Source organism: Leopardus geoffroyi, chromosome A3 (assembly GCF_018350155.1).
Source record: "Leopardus geoffroyi isolate Oge1 chromosome A3, O.geoffroyi_Oge1_pat1.0, whole genome shotgun sequence".
Taxonomy (NCBI): domain Eukaryota; kingdom Metazoa; phylum Chordata; class Mammalia; order Carnivora; family Felidae; genus Leopardus; species Leopardus geoffroyi.
Window position 1 is genome coordinate 118,044,275 of NC_059336.1, and position 24,926 is coordinate 118,069,200.

The following is a 24,926-nucleotide window of genomic DNA, read 5'->3' on the forward strand; positions in this document are numbered from 1 at the left end:
AGTCGGACGTTCAACTGACTGAGCCATGCAGGCACCCCAAAGATTCCTTATCTTTTTGAGTAAATACAAAAGTATTTACAGATGAAATGACATAATGTATGGGATTTGCTTCAAAATAATATGGTAAGAGATAAGTGAATGTAGATACAGATGAAACAAGACAGAATATGAGTTGACAATTCTTGAAGCTAAGTGACAGAGCCATGAAGACTCATTATACAATACTGTTTACTTTTACATATGTTTGAAATTCTCCATAATACAAAGTCTTTAAAAATGAATCAATTCTATGGTTACAAAGAATATTGTTTCGCTCTGATTTCTAAAAACTATCTAAGAATTATGTTTTTGTGTCTAAAAATGGCTAGTTACAAATTTACAGTCATAAATTGATGTTAAGCATTTTAAAAAGCTCTATCATTAAACTGATCTTAATTTTTTAATCGACTAAGGTTTCTCAATTTTCAAACTTTTCATTAATCCTTTTCCTTAATTTCTTTCTTTTTTTTTTTTTTTTGTGGAAAGAGAGCGCACATGGGGAGGAGCAGAGGAAGGGAGAGGGAGTGGGAGAGAGAAAGAGGGTGGGGGAGAGGGGGAGGGGAAAGGGGAGGGGAGAGGGAGAGAGGGAGAGAGATGGAGGGGGGAGGGAGAGAGAGAGAGAGAGAGAGAGAGAGAGAGAGAGAGAGAGAGAGACTCAAGCAGGCTCTATGCTCAGCATGGAGCCCAATGTGGGAGTCGATCTCACAATCGTGAGATCATGACCTAAGCTGAAATCAAGAGTCAGATGCTTAACTGACTGGGCCACCCAGGTGCCCCTACCTTAGATTTTATAAACATCTTCTATTGCATTATTTTCTTAGAAAACAAAATTCTCACAGGACATGCTGTAAAACAGCACATTTACATTACAACTTTAATGATTATAAATAAAAAGGTCTAAAAAGTACTAACAAAAGAAATGGTGCCTAGGCTCTCTTCAGGAAGTTAAAGTCATGTTAATGGATTTATTTTTAGTCTTCAAAGTTTGCAAATTACTATTAATAGATTTTCTCATTCAAAATATATTAAGGGTGTCAATTTATTCACTTTAAGCTAGAAAAGGCACAGTTTTTTAAAATTTTTTTAATGTTTTTATTTATTTTTGAGACAGAGAGAGACAGAACATGAGCAGGGGAGGAACAGAGAGAGAGGGAGACACAGAATCCAAAGCAGGCTCCAGGCTCTGAGCTGTCAGCACACAGCCCGACGTGGGGCTCGAACTCACGGACCATGAGATCATGACCTGAGGCAAAGTCAGACGCCCAACCGACTGAGCCACGCAGGCGCCCCAGAAAAGATACATTTTCAACATAAATCTACAGCTAATATCTCGAAATCATTTCTGTTCAGTTCTATTCATGTATCAATACAAACACACAAACCCAAATGTCTAAAATAGTTATTTCATCTTTTCCTGACTCTAAAATGCTTTTAACTTAATATGAGTGGATTTAGTGAATTTGGGCTCAGGAGCAGTACTGAGGTAGGGTTGAAAGTAAAACAAATGATTAACTTACACTTTTAATATATTAGTTTTTAAATTAAAATCAAACTTCCTTGGGACAAATTTTGCATTTTTAAAATACTTCCTACAGGGGCTTACTGAGCTAAAGTCCATGGTAACCTTCCAAGTACCTCCAAATCAATAAAATAAATAAATCCTTTTAAAATGTCCTTTGAACATACAAATGATACACAATTGTTATATTAGTCCTTACCGATGAATTTTTTCAAATCTCCTAAAGGACCCCTTTGATTTCAAATGAGTGATGATCTCTGGTAGACAATTTTAGATACTATAAGTAATTTGCTTCCTTTCTTTTAAAAAATCTACAATAATCCAGACTTTTTACTTTTCAATATGGCTTCTTCATAAATGTTCTTGAAATACAGTCAAGAAACTACATTATAAATGTGTTGAATGTTTTGCTTATAATAATATTGTGCTTCTATGGTATTTTCATAATCCCAATAACTTAAAAACATTTTTTAATGTATACAAGGTCTACTGAGTCATTGTCAGTTCAAGGCTACAAACCACTCTATGGTTAACTGATTACATCAGACCAGCGTAAGGGTTGAGCTGGCACTTTGCAGGTTTAAATATCTTGGCTCTCCAAAGCCTGTGTGGGGGCTGCAGTTTGGCATAAAATTCTCAGCCGGATGCAGATAATTTCTCCGAAAAATGTTTTTAAATGGCTAAGAGGTTTTTTTTTTTGTTGTTTTTTTTTTTAGCTTTTTTAAAATGTTGGAGAAAGCATACATTAGAACCAGGTTCAAATTTATGAGGCTCTTCTCCTTTTTAAAATGTTCCCATCCCCACAGATAACCCAAGTACAGCAAAATAATCCCAAACCTAGAGACTTTCAAATAAAGTACAAAACCTCACATTTACATGAGTTTAAATGTAAGCTCAAAAAGCAGAATAAGCTGCTTCCAATTATATAGGGAAACAAGGGGACTTCTTTGAAAATACAAATATTTGCCAAGCTCTCTGTACTTATCATTATTATGTTGCCCTTGGTCATTTTGGTTTCCACACCCACAATTTTATTTCTATTTTTCCACTCAAATATTACTTTCCTTACTCCCACAACAGCCTTGTGACACTGGGAATAATATTAACAGTTTTATCAATAAATATAGGCATAGGTACTAGGTGCCTTGGCCAGCATAATCCATCCCGTAATCAACAGAGCTGACCAGTACTCATCCAAACTGTCAAGGTCATCAAAAACAAGGGAAGTCTGAGAAACTGCCACAACCTAAACAGACATGAAGATTATGCAAGACTAACATAATGTGGTATCTTGGACGGGATCCTGAACAGAAAAAGAACATTATTTAAAAAAAAAAAAAAAACAAAACAAAACAAAAAACTAAGAGAATCTGAATAAAGTAAGGGCTTTAGTTAATAATACTGTATCAATATTGGTTCATTAATGTTCACATATGAATCACAGTAATGTAAGATGTTAATAACACCAGGGGAAACTGAACGTGGGGCATGCAGAAACAATGCACTATCTTTGCAATAATTCCGTAAATCTAAACCTTAAAATTCTAAAAGTTCTAAAATTAAAAGTTTGTTAGGGTTTATTCACTCATCAGGCCCTGTATACCAAAAGCACACAAATCAAGCAAATTGGAAGACCAGCCTCTGAAACAAGTGGAGAATGTGAAATAATCAATTTCAAGATTCCGAAGGAATATAATCAACAGTTAACCGCACATTTTTCTTTAAAAATATATAATAAATGGGGCGCCTGGGTGGCGCAGTCGGTTAAGCGTCCGACTTCAGCCAGGTCACGATCTCGCGGTCCGTGAGTTCGAGCCCCGCGTCGGGCTCTGGGCTGATGGCTCAGAGCCTGGAGCCTGTTTCCGATTCTGTGTCTCCCTCTCTCTCTGCCCCTCCCCCATTCATGCTCTGTCTCTCTCTGTCCCAAAAATAAATAAACGTTGAAAAAAAAATTTTTTTAAATATATAATAAAAACTTGACTCCTCTGAAAAACTAATGCGCGTACATGAAGTTCATAACAATTTCCAGAAGTGCACTTAACAGCAGGTGGCTACAAAGTAAAGATATCAAAAATTTCTGTAATCCTCAATACCACAGGGGGAAAAAAATTACCTAGATCATGAACATCTCACAAAAGCTTCAATGTCTTTTTCTAAAAAGGAAAACAAAACCTAATAAGTGTGCAGTAGTTCCTTAAAATCAGAGGCTATGCTAGTAATGAATAATCTTTAGCTTTGTATTCCAAACCCCTTACAATTTCACCTCAATCTACCTCTGTAACTGTATTTTCTAATATTTGCCCATGCAAACTCTCCCCCAATAAAACCGGTTTGCTGCTCAGTGCTTCCAATATGTTATCCTTGGTTCGTGATGCTTCTCTGGAAGCTCTGTCCCCCTGCCCACAGCACCATCCCCTCTGTTCATTTTCTAAATCCTATCCCCTGCTTGAAGACCCAGGTAAAACCCTCCTACCTCCATGAAGCCTCAGATCACCACAGACTCCACAATCACTACACCATCAGAACTCCGGTGCCATTAATGTGGTACTTAGCATATCGATGCATTTAAAAAAATATATGTATTGGTGTGTACTTACTAAGTCCCTTTACCACACGTAAGTGTTATAAATTAAAGATGAATAAGATACGGTCTCTGCTTCAAGGTGCTCAGGGAATGGTAGAAAAGACAAAAATGGAAACACACAATTACTGGACAAAATAGTAGTGCTCCAGAGATAGTATTACGGTGCCATGACAGTATACTACCATTTGCTACAATATTTCTCTTTTTAAGTTTAAGTCCTGTTTCTCCAAACAAGCCAAGGTCCTCTTGAAAGGCAGAGTTCTTCATCTCCAACTCAATGTTGTGTGTATGCTAGCCAGAAACAATTCTGATGCAGTTTCACTAAAACTTTCGTTCCGCTCTTATTTTCTTAAGAGAAACATGGGCAGAATCCCTGTTCATAGCCATAAGACTTAAAACGATGAATTAAGACTGATTTTAGTTAAGTTATTAACCATAAACTACTATTAGTTACTAAGAATTCACAAATTATCATTTCACTTAGTTAACAGCCTTACGCGGCAGTCAGCGTTTTTTATGAGAAATTTAAAGAAAAAGGACTGGTTTCCGATACACCTTTTATTTGCCTGGGTAAGTACTAACCATCAGAACAGGTCAAAAGAATAGAAGCCAATTTTAAAAGATGTTTCAGACCAATCTGTAATGTCATCAGAGACATGCTTACGATAATATATAAAGTAAAAATCACTGACAACTGTGGAGGACATACGTACAGGTGACACAGATGCAGAAAAACACATTAACTTCATTATACATTAACACTCGTCTCTGTGCACAATTATAGACTTGTTTTCTTGGCACTTGCCTATATTTTATATGTTAATAATAATAAAAATATGTTATCATAACTTTAAAACCCAACTCTCAGAGGACAATGCTGGAGAGGGTAGAAGGTGATAAAGAGATGATAACAAAGGAAATCAACCAACCAACGACAATGAGCAATCTCCAAACACTGATCATGAACAAACTCCTCTTGCTCTGGGAGAGCAAATTCTTAAGCTGAAATGCGTCACATGCAACTCAGTACCTCATTTTCCCAAAAGCATTTTTGCAAATTCGATCGAGTAAATCAAAACTGGTAACATCTGCTAAATGTTATATTTGCCGTTGGATTTCAAAAAATAACTTGGTTTGCCTTTTTTTTTTTCATTTGTCTTATGAGAGTGAATATCTTAAATGTCCCTTGTTTGTACTTTTCAAGATGCTCTGTTTTTCTACAACTGTGCTTTTAAAGCCCTGTTTATAACACACGCCTTCAAAATTATACGTGTATATAGACATGTGTATATGTTAATACTCCACTCCTTAATCTACAGTTAGTTGTAACAGCAATGCCTTTGGAAAAATAGATGAAATCACAAATCAACGTTTTTAAACCAAAGCCTTCCACCATCTCCCCTTAGGAGGTACATTTTACAAAGAATAACACTGACATCCCTCCTACCTCATAAAATGTTTCCATGGCTGATAAGTAAAAACAGTGATATTGGGTAGAAGTACAAATTGAGTTGTTTTGTTTTTTTTTTTTAATTTTTTTTTCAACGTTTATTTATTTTTGGGACAGAGAGAGAGCATGAACGGGGGAGGGGCAGAGAGAGAGGGAGACACAGAATTGGAAACAGGCTCCAGGCTCTGAGCCATCGCCCAGAGCCCGACGCGGGGCTCGAACTCACGGACCGCGAGATCGTGACCTGGCTGAAGTCGGACGCTTAACCGACTGCGCCACCCAGGCGCCCCACAAATTGAGTTTTTAACTCATCAGCACATAAACCAATTCTGCATCAAAATTTCTAGTAATTCTCTCGTATTCACTTGGATCATACATAAATGCATCCTTTGAATCCAAGCTGCATTCAACTCGAGAGAGCACGAGATGCCACCTCTAAATAACATTCACCCTTATTTCTACCTTAGAAAAACCTACTGGAACTTAAAGTCTAGGTTTTCATAAAAAAGGAAGAAGTACACTGTTTTCAAACATTTTACTAATTAATGTTACTTAACATTTTTATTAACGTCAAATATTTTTAATTAATACTTTGTATTAATTCTGTATTCTTGCCAACAAAGCGAGTAGTATTTTATGGTCCACTAAAGTTTTGTGTGTTTTTGCCATGAAAGTAAAGGGTAAAATTATATGTTCTCAAAAATGCAAAACAACTGACTTCTGCTTTTACCCTGGGGACATTTGCAAATTCCAGGCACAAGAGGGAGGCTGAGAATCCAGGCTTTGCACAGTCACAAAGCTGCTGCTGGACTCAGAAAAATCATTTAGAACTTTTGGCAGAGCCTTTAGAGACATCAAACATGTAGCCAGTTACCCTCAAGATATTTGATGAATTCTGTGGCCGCCCATGGGCAAGAAGCTAAAATTAAGCAAGTACGTCTGAAAAGTAGAGCCGAGCTATCAACAGTCTTATAATCGAAAATTTAGAATTTCAAATCTATTGGGGCAAAGATCCATGCTAGGTATTTGAGTATTTGGTAAATGATGTGGAATTCTACTTGAAAATATTTCATAAGCCAAGGATCTTAGAAGTGTCTTAGAACACTGACCACTCCAGACTTTCACAAAAAAGCCCTGAAGAACTCTACCTCAGAAATCATAGTGAACCACAGGTAGACGACCCTTACCAAAGACATAAACCAGCCTCAACCCAGCAGAGTCCTATATAGCTTCAGGTGATCAATCAACACTCTCTGCCTAGGAGAGGGGACAATGAACCCTCTCTCTATAAGATGATCACATCATCTGAAGCCTCTATGGTTGCTTTTTTTTTTTTTTTAAACAGGAATGTCTGACATTCACTCAAAACTACGAAAGACGGCAAATACAGAACCACGTGACTGATAACTAAAGAAAAAAGCAGGCAAAATAAATAGACCCTAGGATAGCCCAGATATTACAACTGGCTCACAGGACTGGAAAATAATAGGATTAGCATGTGCAATAAAATGGCAAAACTATAGATAAAAAGATAAATTCACCAAAGCATTGCGGAATTGAAAAACATATTACTAAAAATAAGAACTCATTAAGTGGACTTAACAGTAGAGTAGACACAACAGAAAACAATACACTGGAAGAGACGTTTGGCATTGTCTAGTTGTGCTATTCATTTACTGCCGCTCCTCTTCCCAATCTACTCTTTTGTCCTGTTTATGAAACTGGGACTGGACCCCGCAAACACTTTTTCTTTGCCAGCTGGTGCAATGTTTAGCTTGTCAGTAGAAAGTGATGGAGGGACAGCACAAGGCATAACAGAGGGAGGAGCTTCTAATCCCGGTTCTGAGGTACTTTTCATAGTTGCCCCTATGGTGCCACTGCCAGAGGCATGCAGGAGACCCAGTAGTGCCACCCTCCAGCCTGTTTAACCGGCACCCAGCCCATTTCCACTCGCCACCCTGGCCCACCAGCACCCAGTAGGCCACACCAGTTCTGGTCTGCGGCACCCCCAAGTGCAAATCTCCATAATCCAGTGGGCTGCAGTCACACCCTCTCCAACAAGGAGGACAGAATGTCAGCCCGGGGCAGGGAACGGAGACCCAGGGAAGGAGCCTTCCAAGTTTGTTCCCTCTTGGGTATTCTCTCTCAGCCACGGAGTAGCTGCTTTCTACAACCGCTGTGCTTTGCATTCTTTAGAGTGTTCTTCTACTCCGTTAAGTAGCTAATAATTCTCGTTACTCAATTTTCCCTATTTGAGTTACTGGTATGGTTTCTGCTCCTGACTAAACTCCGAATGATAAACTGGTCAAGTTTCCTTTTAAGGGTACCTTGTTTGTACTTTCAAGATGTTCTGTTTTCCTACAACTGGGCTTTTAAAGCCTAGTTATAACACATACCTTCAAAATTAAACATGTGCGTGTGCACGCGTGTTTATTAATCCTCTCCTTAACCCTCTACACCACATGGCCCAGCAAGATAGCCCTTCCGTATATACCCCTCAGAAATGCACACACATATTCACTGAGACAGGCACAAGGATATTCATGATAGCACTATTCACAACAGCGAAATCCTAAAAAGAATCCAAATGTCGATCAATACTAGAATGAATAAATAAACTGCTCTGCGCTCATGCAATGGAATGAGCAAACAACAATAACAAACTACAGGGGTGAAGCTCACAAATAAATGTGGGGTAATGGGGCGCCCGGGTGGCTCAGTCGGTTAAGCATCCGACTCCTGACTTCGGCTCAGGTCACGATCTCATAGTTCATGAATTTGAGCCCCGCATCAAACCGATCCTGATCTAAGTGCTGGTTACATGGTATGTTTATTTTTTGGAAATTCTCCATGTAAGACACTTGTGACTTGCACACTCTCCTGTAGATACATCATTCTTCTATAAGTTATATAAAAATGTGCATCTTTTATAAATGATCAAAGAATCTGTTCCTTAGTCTCAACACTTCCTGTGCTCGGAGCTGGTAGAGCACTCCTCCAATTATCCCCATGGCATCATGGGCACACACCCCCATCCCTGCACGTATCGCCTCAGGCTGCAGTTTCATTCACTTCTCTGTCTTGAGCATTATGTCCAGCTTTAGGGCTAAAGAGGAGTCTTTTAAGGGTCTCAAATGAGGCAGTAAATATTTGAAAAATGAAAGAGATTGCGGTTTTAAAATGTGCTGTAGGCCATGGCACAGGGAAGTGTCTCGGAATAGGAGCACCACACACCTGGATGGCATTTTGCAGCCATGGGCCATGCAGTCCATCTCAGCAAAGCGCATTCTTCACATACATTTCATGTACACACGGGACGGGCACTGTTTTGCAAGGACACATTCAAAAGATGTCCTTCGGAAGGCACAGTGAAGAGCGAGCAGGGGAGCAGTGACAAGGTGTGAGCACAATCCTTCTTTCTATACTTACATTCCATATGAGCAGAAAAATCAGTGAAGGAATGAGTAACATTAGATTCCCTACCGTGAAGGTGCTTGTCCCAAACCCAAGACCGCTCTTACCTTCTTCAAACTAGGAAGTCAGATATCAGTGGCTTCCACTTTTGCTATAATTGCAACATGTCCTTCTCATTTAAACTTCTGAACCACCCTTCCTCCTTGGTGCAATTTTATTTTAAATTAAAGGGAATTATCATTATTACTTTTGGGGAAAGAATTTCACAATGCCCTCTGGGTAGCCAAACATACCACAGGGCATTGCAAAACTGAGGCTGAAAATCACTGCCTCAGAGATTCTGCTAACTGATTTTTATCTCCCAGTTTCTCTAAAACTGAATCTCTTCTTCTATTTTGAAATTTGCATCTAAAACATCTTTTCGAGTCTTGGAAACCAACAAGTCCCTTAAGAAATACACAAACTTAGGGGAAACCTGTTCATCTAACAAACATATATTGTGCACCTCCACACACCAGACACTTTTCTAGATACTAGGACACGGCAGTGAAGAAAATGAATTCATTCTCTCCATGAGGCTTCCATTCCAGTGAAGAAACAAGGGGAACCCTCTATCCCAATTTGCCCGGGACTACCCAGTTTCAGCACTGAAGGCACTACATTCCAGAAAAGCCATCAGCCTCAGGCACACCAGGGCCATTGGTCACCCTGGGACAGAGGTACCAAACAAATAAGCAACCAAAAATTTATCAAATAGTAGTTAAGTGCAAAGAAGAAAACAAAGCATGATTTAAAAATGACAGCATAGGGGCGCCTGGGTGGCTCGGTCGGTTAAGCGTCCGACTTCAGCTCAGGTCATGATCTCACGGTCTGTGAGCTCGAGCCCCGCGTCGGGCTCTGTGCTAACAGCTCAGAGCCTGGAGCCTGTTTCAGATTCTGTGTCTCCCTCTCTCTCTGCCCCTCCCCTGTTCACGCTCTGTATCTCTCTGTCTCAAAAATAAATAAACGTTAAAAAAATTTTTTTAAAAAATAAAATAAAATAAAAATGACAGCCTAATGGGGAGGGTGTTACTACTACTTTGTATAAGGACACCAGGAAAGGCCTCTCCGATATAATGACATTTGAAAATAGGAGGGAAGCAAGCCATTCAGATAAATGGGGGAAGAGAGTTATGAATGAAAGCGGTGAATAGCAATTCTCTAGCTGGATCTAGATTCAATGCAATTCCTATCAAAATCCCAGCTGGACTCTCAGAAGAAACTGACAAGCTGATCCTAGGAAATGCAAGGGACCCACAACAGTCAAAGGATTCTTGGAAAAGAAGAACAAAGTTGGAAAACTCATATTTCACACTTCAAAACTTATTACAAAGTCACAGCAGTCAAGACAGTGTGGTACTGTATAAGGTTAAAACACAGATCAAATCAATAGAAAGGCAAGTTCAGAAATATACCCTCACATTTATAGTCAACTGAGTTTCAGCAAGAATGCCAAAAGAACTCAACAGGAAAAAACAGTTTTTTTCCAATAAATCATATTTAGACATCTGGATCTCCACTTATAAAACAATGAAATAGGGCCCCTATCTCACACAATACACAAAAATTAACCCCAAATGGATCAAATACCTAAATGTCAGCAAAAAAAATTCCAGAAGTTTTTAAGGAAAAGATAATGGTAAGATTTCATAACCTTGGACTAGGCAATGGTTTCTTAGATGTGAAATCGAAAGCACACACAACAAAATAAAATGTAGAGAAGTTAGACTTAAATATTTTTTGTCCTTCAAACAATGCTACCTAGAAAGTTAAAAGACAATCCACAGAATGGAAGAAAATTGTGACAAGTCATATACCTTATATCCAGAATATACGATGAACTCTTACACCTCAACAACAGAAGGCAAATAACTCAATTTAAAAAATGGGCAAAGGACTTGAACAGACACTTCTCCAAAGAAGTTATAAAAATGGCCAATAAGGACATGAAAAGATGCAAAATGCCATTAGCCATCAGCAAAACACAAACCACAACCACAATGAGATACCACTTCACAGGCTATAATCAAAAACACAGATAATAACAAATTTTGGTTATTTGGGTGTGGAGAAACTGGAACACTTATATACTGCTGGTGGGCATGTAAAATGGTATAGCCACTTTGGAAAGCAGCCTGGGAGTTTCTCAAGAAGCTAAACATAGTCCCCATTTGACACAGCAATTCTACTCCTAGGGATATATCCAAGAACAATTAAAACAGTCCTTATAATAGCCAAAACATAAAAACAACCCAAATGTTTATCAACTGATGATGGATACATAAAACGTGGTATATGCACACAATGTAATATTATTTAGCAATAAATAATGAAGTAGTGATACATGACACGTTGAAAACTGTATGCTGATGAAACTGGTCAGTCACAAAGGATCACATATTGTACGATTCCATTTAAAGGAACTGTCCAGAACAGGCAAATCCACAGAGACAGAATGCAGAATAGTTATTGCTTAGAGTGGATACAGGTAGGAGTGGGGAGGATAGGGAAGTGACTGCTAATGTTTAAATTTGACTTTGATAATAACAGATGTTAACTAGACACTGGGGTGATCACTTCACAATAAATACAAATATCAAAGCATTATGTTGTACCCTTGAAAGCAAATAATGTTAAAATGGCAATTATACTTCAGTTTTTAAAAATGTAAATTCAACTCTGGCAATGGTTACACAACTCTGTCAATATACTAAAAACCACTGAATTATACACTTTAAATGGGCGGATTGCATGGCACATAAACTATGTCTCAATAAAGCTAGTAATTAAAAAAAAAAAAAGAAAAGAAAAGAAATGGAGCTGTCCCCAAAACGGAAAATGATACCTCACTGGAAACAATGTCAAGCAAAGACAAATGCCCTTCTGTTGGAGATGTTACTACAAAAGATGGGTTCAATGAGTGATTCCCAATAGCAGTTCACAAACTAATACATAGAAATGGCCCAGAGAATTTAATGACTCTTCAGCTCCCTAACAGGTGTAATTCGCTATTCCAGTGGGATCCAGGAATCTGTATTTTTAACAGGCTTCCTGAATTATTCTAATGGATAGCCAGAAGTGGGAACCACTGGACAACTACATTTATAACTCCATGATTTTATGACTCTGGTGTCCATGAGATACTTGTCTCTGGTGTCTATCTAGTATTTATCTGGATCTGGTATCTCTATCTAGTAGTTTGCATTCATCTGAGGATCTCAAAGTCCTTAATGAAACTCATCTCTGTGAATGAAGAGCTTGAGTGTGGAAAGAGGTGACTTCATCTGATGGATTAGAGCACCTCACATATTTTTATTGACTTTATGTGCATCCTTTATTTAATTTACTTCAAATCCTTTCATGGAAAGAAGCCAGTTTAAACAAATTGAATAAATAAAATATTCTCAAAAACTGTATTTCTCAAAGTGGGACACATTTTTTTCTCAAATATTTGTAATTTAATACACTTTTTATTAAAGAGCACAAGCATATTATGGAATCAAATGCAAAATAATTTTTATTAATTTTGAAGATAAAACCCAGGAACTTCAGGAAAATTCCATATTTGCCACAGCGACTACTTTGGACTACACTCCCAGAATCTAAGGGTACCTATTCATTCCCTCCTGCAATTAGTACTTCAAGGGGAAAATCCAAAAACTCTAGACATTCTGTTCTCCGCTCCATAGGTGATGAAATATGTAATCCCTCCTTCATTCAGAACTTCATACGGACTAATCAGGTTATTAGTGACTGTGCTCCGCACACTGCAGGAAGGAAGGAAGGAAAAAAGGCTGACCTGAATTGAAGAATTAAACCATAACCTGTTAACAGGTGAGGGAAAAGTCCTTTGGAGGCACGCTACGCTCAGGGAGACGTCTGCTGACATTTATCCTGTCCTAGTGTTTTAGCCAGATGACAATGAACATCCAGAGTACCTCTAGGGCTGGGTGGACCTCACCAGCTGGTAGACGGTGTCCCTTGGTTGCTTTTCTAGACTTGCCTAAACCACTGGTACCGGAAGAAGCACTGGGTAGCCTGCCTGAGTCCTCAGATTGACTATAGCTGAAGAAAGCATTCCCCTGGATTTGTAATTGTCCTCTTAGACATAGTGCTTTGATTTTTTTTGGCTGTTCCTCTTCAGCTAATTTCTCAAAAACACCTGCAAAAACTTCACTGAGGGACTAAATATAAGAAGAGTAGAGTTATAATATCAACTCTGACACAATTATACAATTCTAGGTCCATTTTCTCAGTATTAGAATAGAAAAATAGTGGGGTGCCTGGGTGGCTCAGTCGGTTAAGCATCTGACTCTGGATTCTGGCTTAGGTCATGATCTCAGGGTGGTGAGATCGAGCCCCACCTCACACTAGGCACTGGGTGTGCAGTCTGCTTGGGATTCTCTCTCCCTCCCTCTCTGCCCCTCCCCTGCTTGCACACTCACCCTTGCACAGGCGCTCTCTCTCTCAAAAAATACTAAAATAAAAAGAATTTCAAAATCCATAAAAAATAAAACAGAAAAGTGGAATAAGCTGAACCTCGAGGTCCTTTTGGGTTTTAAATTCTACACTCTCACAATACTTTTCAATATTGAAGATGTGCCTTGCAAATTTTAAAGGCAATTCCCAAAAAAGAAGTTGTAAATATTTCTTATCCTTTCCTTCATGGTATTCCCTCTTGTATCATCCTAGCCCAAAGCCCCTTTCTTCGCCCTCCCCCAGATTTTTGCAGCAGTCCTCAGTTCTGCTCCTTACCCTTTCCTTGATCCATTATACTGACCACATTGCTACTGAATGATTCTGTTATTATCATTTCCTTCAGTGGCTCTTAACCTAGCATTCAATGTTCTCCACAATCTTGTCCCAACTTCCCTCTCTAACCTTTTCCAGCCCTTCCTTATATTAACTTACACTTCAGCAAACCTGTCAGTAGCGCTACAATACATTATACATTTCATTTGCTTATGTCATGCCCCCCGTTTGAAATTCTCTCTGCCATACTCCCTACTTAGGCTCCATTCTTTGAGAGTGAGTCCAAGTGTCACCTCTACTACAAAGCCTTTTCCGACAACCTTCTTTAAATTCCTGGAGCACTTAGCCTGTAATACATCTTTGGCATTTCGCATATGTTACCCTCCACTGGGCAGATTTAACACAGAAGAGGTCTGTAGAGATACTTCTGACTCTTTAACTCCAGGTAAGCCCCTCCGCTTCAATATGGGGTCAATGTGTAACACGTAGCATCTAAAGGGACCATGCTTAAACTACACATTTTTGAAAATCAATTAGAAGTTTGAGTGTAATTATTAGAAATTTTGCAACAAACCCAGCCTACTCTTGCCAATCGCATTTTTACGGCCGTGTTCCAAAATTTAAGATAATTCTTTAGGTTTGGGTTAAAACTTCCTGTTTAACACTTCCCTTTTTAAAAAGGGAGGGGGGGGGGACAAGATTTCAAAGTCATCAAAATTTTTAATTACAAAACTTTGACACAAACAAGACCAAACAAAGGACATAGTTTTGAACAATAAAACCCTCTTATAGTATAGGCATCATGGCAAAACTGAACTTGAGAAGGGAAAGAAAGAGACATTTTGTCTGGTCAGACCTTTTAAACAAAATGGCACATGTTTTTCTCCACGAGCAATGTGAAACACACAATTTTTTATGTAAACCACATGTGCTCTGACAAGTACCACAACTCCTTTCCCTGCTTTAACCCCAGAAATATTTCACTTTAACTACAAAGTTTTTGGTCTTGCTTAATAAAGAACACTTAATCTGATCTTTACCCTTCTGATAATAATACTGAGATAATATGGATACAAGTCCAAATTTGCCACTTTCACTTCTATACAAAAAAGGCCTCTTGAAGAGCCAAGAAACACTCCCCTAACAAGCTCTGTGATGAAGTGTTAGTAAACATTAGAAAATTGATTGCAGGCATGAAATATTAAGTTAAAATAAAGAGATCTCTTCAACATGTCTCTTTAAGCTGAAGTAAAAATAGTTTAACCAATATGCTACACATTTTAATTCAAAATAGTCTGCAAGTAAAACTGCAATGAAAAAAATATCTTTAAACTATGTTGGCACATGAAGAGTTGTACTTATTTCAGAGGACAGAGGGAAAAAGGGGTGGAAAAAACCCCACATGTTTGGCAAATTTATCTGTCAAGCAATTGTCAAAAGCTAATTTTATTTTCCTTCAACAAATAAAGATCATCCAAAACGAGCCCGCAGTACTCACATGCAGAGCCGAGGGATCTGGCAGGAATTCAGCATCTTCTCCAAAGATAAAATCAGGGGGCAGCTCTGGGTATTGGGCATTGAAAATGATATCCCCTGAAAGAAAAGAAAACATCAGGCCTTTTGTATTTCCTTGCTAATTTATGAATGTTCTGAGGAATGCATCAAAAACACTTCTGAAAAAAAAAGAAAGGAGTTTACATTTACTTTAACAAAAAGAAAAAATCCTGAGGGACGCCTGGGTGACTGTCGGCTAAGCGTCTGACTCTTGATTCCGATTCAGGTCATGATCTCGCGGTTCATGAGTTCAAGCCTCGCATCAGGCTCTGCGCTGTCAGATTCTCTCTGCTTGGGATTCTCTCTCACCTCTCTCTCTGCCCCTACCGAGCGTTCTCTCTCTCTCTCAAAATAAATAAATAAATGAATAAATTTTTGAAAATCATCTTCTAAATGATTAATTCTTCAAATGGAAGAAATGATATCATCTTTTAAATTCCTATCTACAGGGGCGCCTGGGTGGCGCAGTCGGTTAAGCGTCCGACTTCAGCCAGGTCACGATCTCGCGATCCGTGAGTTCGAGCCCCGCGTCGGGCTCTGGGCTGATGGCTCAGAGCCTGGAGCCTGTTTCCGATTCTGTGTTTCCCTCTCTCTCTGACCCTCCCCCGTTCATGCTCTGTCTCTCTCTGTCCCAAAAATAAATAAACGTTGAAAATAAATAAATAAATAAATAAATAAATAAATAAATTCCTATCTACAACACGCAATCAGAAGTTTTGTCTCCTACCACACTACAAATGTAAATACCCAAGCAGAAAAGTGGAAGCATCCACATCCAAAGCACATGAAGATTTTTCTATAAGAAATGTTACCGTCCGATCACTGCCTGCTAATTAAGAAGCCTTTCCTGAAGACTGTTTCTCTAAAGATAAGGACCTTGCCTTGAAAAAATTAAACATGCAAACTTTTGGTATAATGGAAAGAATATTTGGCTTGGAATCAAAAAGGTCAGGTTTATATCTACAATGTATCCTAATTATTTATTAGCTGACACCGTCTTGAAACACAAGACAAATTACAAAGTCTCCTTAACAAATTTGTGTTGCTAAGTTCTTCCACCTCTGTTCCTTTCCTGTCTCCTTCTTTAGCATTTTTTTTTTTTTTTTGCCCTTCTGCTCACCCCAAGAACCAGTACTCATCATTCTGCTAATACCAACCAGCACATTAATGTACGGACAATTGAACACACGTACCGGGTTCTAGCGTATGAGTGTGTATACATGTGCACGTGCACACAACCTCTGTACCCACGCACAGAGTTTCATCAGTCCAATCATTTTTCCGGCTCAGACAGGATCTTCATAGTAATATCCAAATTAATACTCTTAGACTTCAGTTCTCACTTGAGCCTCTCTACCTCTACGCACTATGTGTTTCAGTCTCAAACTCTGCCAAGTCTAAAAACATGCTCTGACTCTCCCTTTTCTCGCTCCTCACTTCCCCTAGCTGATTTTCCTATTTCTAGAGATTCCTTGATCCTCCATGCTGTGACTTGAGTGTCCTCTTTGACCTTACGCACACTCTTTATACTATTAGAAAACAAGTCACCTCAATTCTCCCTCCAAAATGTTTCTCACATGGGTATTTCCTGCTGCTAACAGCTCTCTCCAGGCCCAGATGACCTAGTTCATGCATTCGTGCATCCAACAAAAAAAAGTAAAATTGAATTCTGCTGTAGCCACTATGCTAGCCACTAAAGATAAAAGAAAAAACTCTGCTCTTTAAGAATCGACAGACTAGAAGAACTCAATTATTTTCATACCCTCCTAAGTGGTCTCCTGGTACAAGTTTCCCTCCAGCCCATAATATATGCTATCACCAAGTAAACATTCTTAAAGTAATGCTTTGCCCCAAAACCTTCTAGCTCCAAAAACTTCAATGATTTGCTAATGTCAAACGGAGTAAAGGGCAAATCTTTCAAACTAGCCTTAAAGGCCTCTGAAATATGACGTTCCTACTTATTGGTTCACCCTTCTATCTACAAGCCAATACCAACCTTCCATTCCAGTCGATAAGATCTGCTTACTGACCTGCAAACTATGACACCTACTTGAAATGCCCTTTCCCCTTGCTCAGTTCTTACCTCTCCTTTATAAGTGGACTTTATAAGTCCACTTAATAACCCTGCCTTGCATGAAGACTTTCCTGATAAATCCAGTACACGCCAATCATCATTGCCTCACATTCAACAATACCGACTAGTGACGCCATTCACTTGAGTATTTAGCTGTAGTATTATATTGTTTTTTTCCTGTTCTACTGATTTCAAAAATTCATAATAAACACATGGTATATGTGAGGCACTGTGATACACACTGTGTCAATATAAAGATGGTTCTCCTCAAGGAGCTTACATTTAGTCAGGGAGACAGGATATACACACAGAACCACAAATACAGAGCAGTACAAGGACAGACATTTGATTTTCCTAAATATCTTGCAAGCATTCAGAGAATGAACAGGCTTATACTTATTTGGTGTTTCCAATGGGGCAAAGTGTAACATACAGAATATATTCAAGAAATGTTCAATATATTTAACAAAATTCTATTTTCTGAATTGGATATCTAAGTACTAACAATCTATAATAAGGAATAAAGTACAGAAGAGTTACTTCCACCTCTTTCTATAGAGAATAAATATGAGCAAGAAAATATACCCTTCATATTTACTCAAAGAGAACAAAAACACTACTTCAGAAAGCTATATGCACCCCTATGTTTACTGTAGCATTATTTATAAAGCGAAGATAAAGAAGCAACACAAGTGCCTGTTGATAGATAAATGGATAAAGAAGATGTGGTATATAGGGGTACCTGGGTGGCTCAGTCGGTTAAGCGTCCAACTTCAGCTCAGGTCATGATCTCGTGGTTCGTGAGTTCGAGCCCCGCATCGGGCTCTGTGCTGACAGCTCAGAGCCTGGAGCCTGCTTCGGATTCTGTGTCTCCCCCTCTCTCTGCCCCTCCCATGCTCATGCTCTCTCTCTGTCCCTCAATAATAAATAAACGTTAAGAAATTTTTTTTAAAAAAAAGAAGATGTGGTATATACACATGATGAATTATGACTCGGCCATAAAAAAGAATGCGACATGCAACAACATGGATAGACCTAGACGTTATAATGCTAAATGAAATAAGTTAGTCAGAGAAAGACAAATATCATATGATTTCACTTACGTGTGGAATTTAAGAAACAAAACAAAGAAAAAAAGAGACAAAAAAACCCACATTCTTAAATACAGAGAACAAATTAGAGAACAAACTGGTGGTTGCCAGAGGGGAGGTGGCTGGGCAGATGGGGGAAATAGATAAAGGAGATTAAGAGTACACTTATTTTTTTAAGTTTTTTACTTAGAGAGAGAGACAGAGAGAAAGCACGTGTGTGTGCACGAACGGGGCAGGGGCAGAGAGAGAAGGAGGGAGAAAGACTCCCGAGGAGGGATTCTCAAACTGACAAACTGTGAGATCATGACCTGAGCCACAATCAAGAGTCGAACACTTAACCAACTGAGTCACCGAGGCTCCCCTAGAATGCACTTATTTTGATGAGCACTGAGAAATGTATAGAATTATTGAATTATTACACTGTACACCTGAAACTAATATAACACTGAATATTAATTATACTGGAATTTTTTTAAAGGGTTAAAAAGGAAAATATGCTTTTCAGAAGTTGGATGTAGAATTAAATTATCAAAAGTAGTATAATCACTACCTCTTCATCACCTTACCCACTATCATTATCTCTGCTTGTCAACTGTATCTATTACAAATTATAAACTTCAATGTAAAGCATTATTAACCCAAACTAAGACTAAGTAGCACTAATAGAGACAATATGAACATCCTGATTACTCATTCTTATTCAACTCTACTCAGTACACACAATTCCTTAGAACATATACATTAGAGATAATGTTTTTAGAAGTCCCACAGTTGGCCTACTTCAGTGACATTTAGAAAACAAATTCATAAGGCTAACAAAGCAGAGACATCGAAGTTTTGGAAAAAGCCAAGCTAGACTCTATTGTGCATATCAATATTCAAAAAATAAACAGCATGTTAAATTCCAACAGAAGTTTGGGGGCACCTGGGTGGCTCAGTGGGTTAAGCATCCAATTTTGGCTCAGGTCATGATCTCACACTTCATGGGTTCGAGCCTCGTGTCGGGCTCTGTGCTCGCAGCACAGAGCCTGCTTAGGATTCTGTCTCTCCCTCTCTCTCTGCCCCTTCCCCACTCGCTCTCAAAATAAATAAACTTAAAATAAAAGATTTTACTACTTTTGTTACTACAAGAGGACATAAAGCTGGATTTTCAAGTTCCCAAAGTATCACTGTCAGTAATACGTATTTCCAAACCACTAAACATTAAAAATCTGATCCAAGGAAATCCACTCTTGCCAATTCTACTCAACATTTGACTGGAGGTTCTAGCCAGGGCAATTAGGCAAGAAAAAGAAATGAATAGCATCCAGATTTAAAGAAAAAACATTATCTCTATACACAGATGACATGATTTTGCATATAGAAAATCCTAAGGAATACACACAAACACACCAAAATAAACAAGTTCAACAAGGTTGCAAGAGACAAAATTAATGTGTAGAATAAATTACATTTTTATAACACTAGCAATGAAAAATCCAGAGATGAATTTTTTCTTAAATCCATTTACAACAGCATCAAAAAGAATAAGATACTTAGGAATAAATTTAGCAAAACCAGCAAAACGTGTACACTGAAAACTATAAAACAATGGGAAGAGATGGAAGAAGGACTACATAAATGGAAAGACATCTCATGTTCATGGATCAGAAGCCTCAATATTGTTAAGATGACAATACTTCCTAAATTAATCCACAAATTTCATGCAATCCCTATCAAAATCCCTCCTGGCTCTTTTTTTGCAGAAATTGACAAACCAATTCTAAATGTCATACAGAAATGTAAGGGTTCCAGGATGGCCCGAAAGCAATCTTGGAAAAAAACAAGTTGGAAGACCTGCTTCCCAATTTCAAAACTTCTGGAGACACGTTAATCAAGACAGTGTGGTGCTGACATAAGAACAGACATGCTGATCAATGGAATAAAATTCAGAGTCTGGAAATGCTCTGACATTTGTAGTCAACTGATTTTTTTTATTTTTAATTGAAGTATTCTTGACATATATTAGTTTCAGGTGTACAACACAGTGATTCAACAATCACTATATACATTACACACATTACAAAATGCTCACCACGACAAGTGTATTACAATATTATTGACTGTATTGCCAATATTATACTTTTCATCCCTGTGACTTATTTTATTATAATAAATTGATTTTTGCCAAGAGTGCCAAGGGAATTCAATGAGGCAAAAAGAGTGTTCTCACCACCTCACACTCATAAAAAGTATTACTATTTAAAAAAAGAGATGACTACTATAAAAAAAAGAGAGAGAGAAAGATAACATATCAAGTGTTGGAGAGGGTGTGGAGAAATGGGAACCCTTGTATACCACTGATAAGAATGTAAAATGGTACAGCTGCTATGGAAAACAATATGGCAGTACCTCAAAAATTTAAAAATAGAATTGCCTTATGACTAAGCAATTCCACTCTTTGGGGTATATACTTAAAAGAAGTGAAATCAGTGTTTCAAACAAATATTTGTACACCCATGTTCACAGCAGCATGATTCACAATAGCCTAATGGAAACAACACAAGTGTCCATCAATGGACAAACAAAATATGGTATACACATACAATGGAATATTCTTCGGCCCTTAAAAAGAACATTCTGACACATGCTATAATATGGATGAAACTTGAGGATGGTATGGTAAGTGAAAATAAGCCAGTCACAAAAAGACAAATAGTTTATGAGTCCACTTTTATGAGGTACCAAGAGTAGTCAAATTCATAGACACAGAAAGAATGGTGGTTAGCAGGAGCTGGGGGGCAGGGCGGGCGGGGGGAGAAGGAGAGACTTGGGAGCTGTTTAATTGATACAGAATTTCAGTTTTTAAAGATGAAAAAAGTTATGTAGATCAGTTGTACAACTAAATATTGTTAACACTACTGAAATATACACAAAAAATTATTAAGATGGTAAATTTTATGTTATTTTTACCACAAATTAAAATTTTTTTAAATGAAAGAGTCTGCTATTGACTGAATGTATCCCCCTTAAAAGTCATATGTTGAAACCCAATCCCCAATGTAATGGTATTCAGAGGTAAGGCCTTTGATAGGTGATTAGGTCATAAGGGCAGAGCCCTCGTGAACGAGATTAATCCCCTTTAAAAAAGACCCAAGAGACCTCCCTTGCCCTATTCTGCTATGTGAGGTGAAAGTGAAAAAGACAGACCATGAACCAGGAAGCAGACCTACCAGACACTGAATATGACAGCACCTTTATCTCAGACTTCCCAGCCTCTAGAACTGTAGGAAATATTGTTGTTTAAGTCATCCAATGTAGGGTAATTTGTTAGAACAGCCTGAACAGACTAAGATGGTCCTTTTTAACAAATGGTGCTGTGCCAACTGGACAGCCACATGTAAAAGAATGAATGAGTCCCTAATTCACATCATACACAAAAATTAACTCAAAATGGATCAAAGACCTAAGTGTAAGAGAAAAAACTATAAAACTTTTTTTTTTAATTTTTTTTTTCAACGTTTATTTATTTTTGGGACAGAGAGAGACAGAGCATGAACGGGGGAGGGGCAGAGAGAGAGGGAGACACAGAATCGGAAACAGGCCTCCAGGCTCTGAGCCATCAGCCCAGAGCCCGACGCGGGGCTCGAACTCACAGACGGCGAGATCGTGACCTGGCTGAAGTCGGACGCTTAACCGACTGCGCCACCCAGGCGTCCCAAAACTATAAAACTTTTTGAGCAAAACATAAGAATAAACCTTCATAACAAGAATGTTTACTTAGATATGAAATCAAAAGCCCAAACAACAGAAGAAAAACTAGGTAAACTGAACCTCCAAAAAATTTTAAACTTTGTCCTTCAAAGTTCATTGTCTAGAAAGTGAAAAGACAATCTGAAGAGGGGAAATACACGATTTGGCATTATATATCTGATAAAGGACTTCTATCTAGAATATACAAGGAACTCTTATACCTCAACAATAAAAAGACAAATAACCCAACTTAAAAACAGGCAAAAGCAGCATTATTTACAATAGCCAAACTCTGGAAGCAGCGCAAGTGTCCAGTGATAGATAAATGGCTAAGGAAGATGTAGTGTATACATACAATGGGATACTACTCAGCCATAAAAAAGAAAGGAATCTTGCCATTTGCAACAACATGAATGGAGCTGAAGAGTATGATGCTAAATGAAATAAGTCAGGAAAGACAAACACCATATGCTTTCATTCATGTGGAATTTAAGAAGCAAAACAAACGAACAAAGGGGGGAAAAGGAAGACAAAAAACAGACACTTAACCATAGAGTACAATCAGATGGTTACCACAGGGAAGGTGGGTGGGGGATGGGTGAAATAGGTGAAGGGGATTAAGAGGACCCTTAAGATGACCACTGAGTGAGGCATCAAGGTGTTGAATCACTACACTGTACACCTGAAACTAATATAACACTGTATGTTAACTATACTGGAATTAAAATTTTTAAAAAAGAAAGAAAGTTAACTTTAATAAATTAAGTAATTGAAAATGAAAATGGACAAAATATTTGAATAGACATCTCTCCAAAGAAGATACAGAAGAGATTAATGTTAATAAGCGTATGAAAACATGCTCAACATCCTTAGTCATTAAGGAAATGAAAGCCAAAACCACAATTTGATACCCCTTCATACCAACTGTGATTGGTATGAATCAAAAAGTAAGTGCTGGTGAGGATGTGGAAAAACTGGAACCCTCACACTCTGCTGGTGGGAATATAAAACAGTGCCATCACTTTGGAAAGCAGGTTGGCAGTTCCTCCAAATGTTAAATTTAGAGTTAACTTATGACCCACCAATTCCACTGCTAGGTACATACCTAAGAAAAATGAAAATGTATGTCCACACAAAAGCTTGTACATGAGGGGCGCCTGGGTGGCGCAGTCGGTTAAGCGTCCGACTTCAGCCAGGTCACGATCTCGCGGTCCGTGAGTTCGAGCCCCGCGTCACGCTCTGGGCTGATGGCTCAGAGCCTGGAGCCTGTTTCCGATTCTGTGTCTCCCTCTCTCTCTGCCCCTCCCCCGTTCATGCTCTGTCTCTCTCTGTCCCAAAAATAAATAAACGTTGAAAAAAAAAAAAAAATTAAAAAAAAAAAAAAAAAAAAGCTTGTACATGAATGTTTGCAGCAGCAGTGGAAAACAGCCAAAAAGTGTGGAACAGCCCAAAGGCCATCAACTGATCAATGTAGAAATAAAATGTATATACATACAATGGAGTATCATTCAACTACAAAGAAAGAAGCTCCGATATATGTTACAATATGAATGACCCTGAAAACTTTATGCTAAATGAAAACAGACACAAAAGGCCACATATAGTATACGATTACTGTATAATTCCATTTACATGCAATGTCCATAATATGTAAATCCACAGAGACAGAAAGCAGATTATCAGTTACCAGAGGCCAGGATGAGAGGAAGAGGGAGGGAACACTAATGATAATGAGTGCAAAGATTCTTTTAGTGATGATGAAAATTAATGTTAGAATTAATATTGATGGTTGTACAGCCTTGTGAATGTATTAAAAACCAATGAATTGTATCCACTTCCAAGAGTGAAGTGGATGGTACGTGAATTAAATCTCAATAACGCTGTTTTTTAATCTGATGTAAAAATCTGTTCCACTTTAATCTTAACTTAAACACAAATAAATTAGAAAGTGTTTACTCAGGGCGCCTGGGTGGCTCAGTCAGTTAAGCATCCAACTTCGGCTCAGGTCGTGATCTTGCAGTTTGTGGGTTCAAGTTCCATATCGGGCTCTGTGCTGATAACTCAGAGCCTGAAGCCTTCTTCGGATTCTGTGTCTCCTTCTCTCTCTGCCCTCCCCCTACTCACACTCTCTCTCTCTCTCCCTCAAAATAAATAAACATTAAAAAAAAAAAAGTGTTTACTCAATGGTTATGAGTAAATTTAATTTTTATAAATAAAATCATCTTGAAAATGTAGTTGGGGAGTTTTCCATTTAAAGTAACTCTACAATGAGCCCTTTTTAAAAGCAAAGAATACTTTTATTAAGGTAAGTACTGTATTTTTCAAAAAGATCTGTATTTTTCAAAAAGTTTCCCTAATGTCTCCTTCTAAAGGAAAATACTGGGGAATACTGATTTTTTTTTAACTTTTGGTGATTTTTAAAAATTGTTAAAGAGACAAAAGTATTTGAATATACAATAATTTTTTAAAGAAACAATGTATACCAAATTACCATACCCTCAACTAAAGAAAATCTTTTGAGAGAGAGAAAGAGAGAAAGATTACTATATTGCATACAGTAAAAACATTATACAAATATTTTTCAAAACACGGAAGTAATTTAAACATCTTTCAGAATCTCACACTCTTACATTTCAGAATTTCTCAAACACTTTACCTTCGACCTCAAAGAACTCATG

The 24,926-nt window shown here is 38.1% G+C and overlaps 1 protein-coding gene across 5 annotated transcripts in view; it reads right to left on the reverse strand.

The window, feature by feature from the left end:
* Window positions 1–24,926, reverse strand: part of BABAM2 (BRISC and BRCA1 A complex member 2) — a 400,305-nt gene that overhangs the window by 294,208 nt on the left and 81,171 nt on the right. For all 5 annotated transcript variants that reach the window (XM_045447307.1, XM_045447310.1, XM_045447306.1 and 2 more), the window contains exon 4: window positions 15,296–15,390. In XM_045447307.1, coding sequence (XP_045303263.1) covers window positions 15,296–15,390 — 95 coding nt within the window. The remainder of the gene's footprint in view (window positions 1–15,295; window positions 15,391–24,926) is intronic.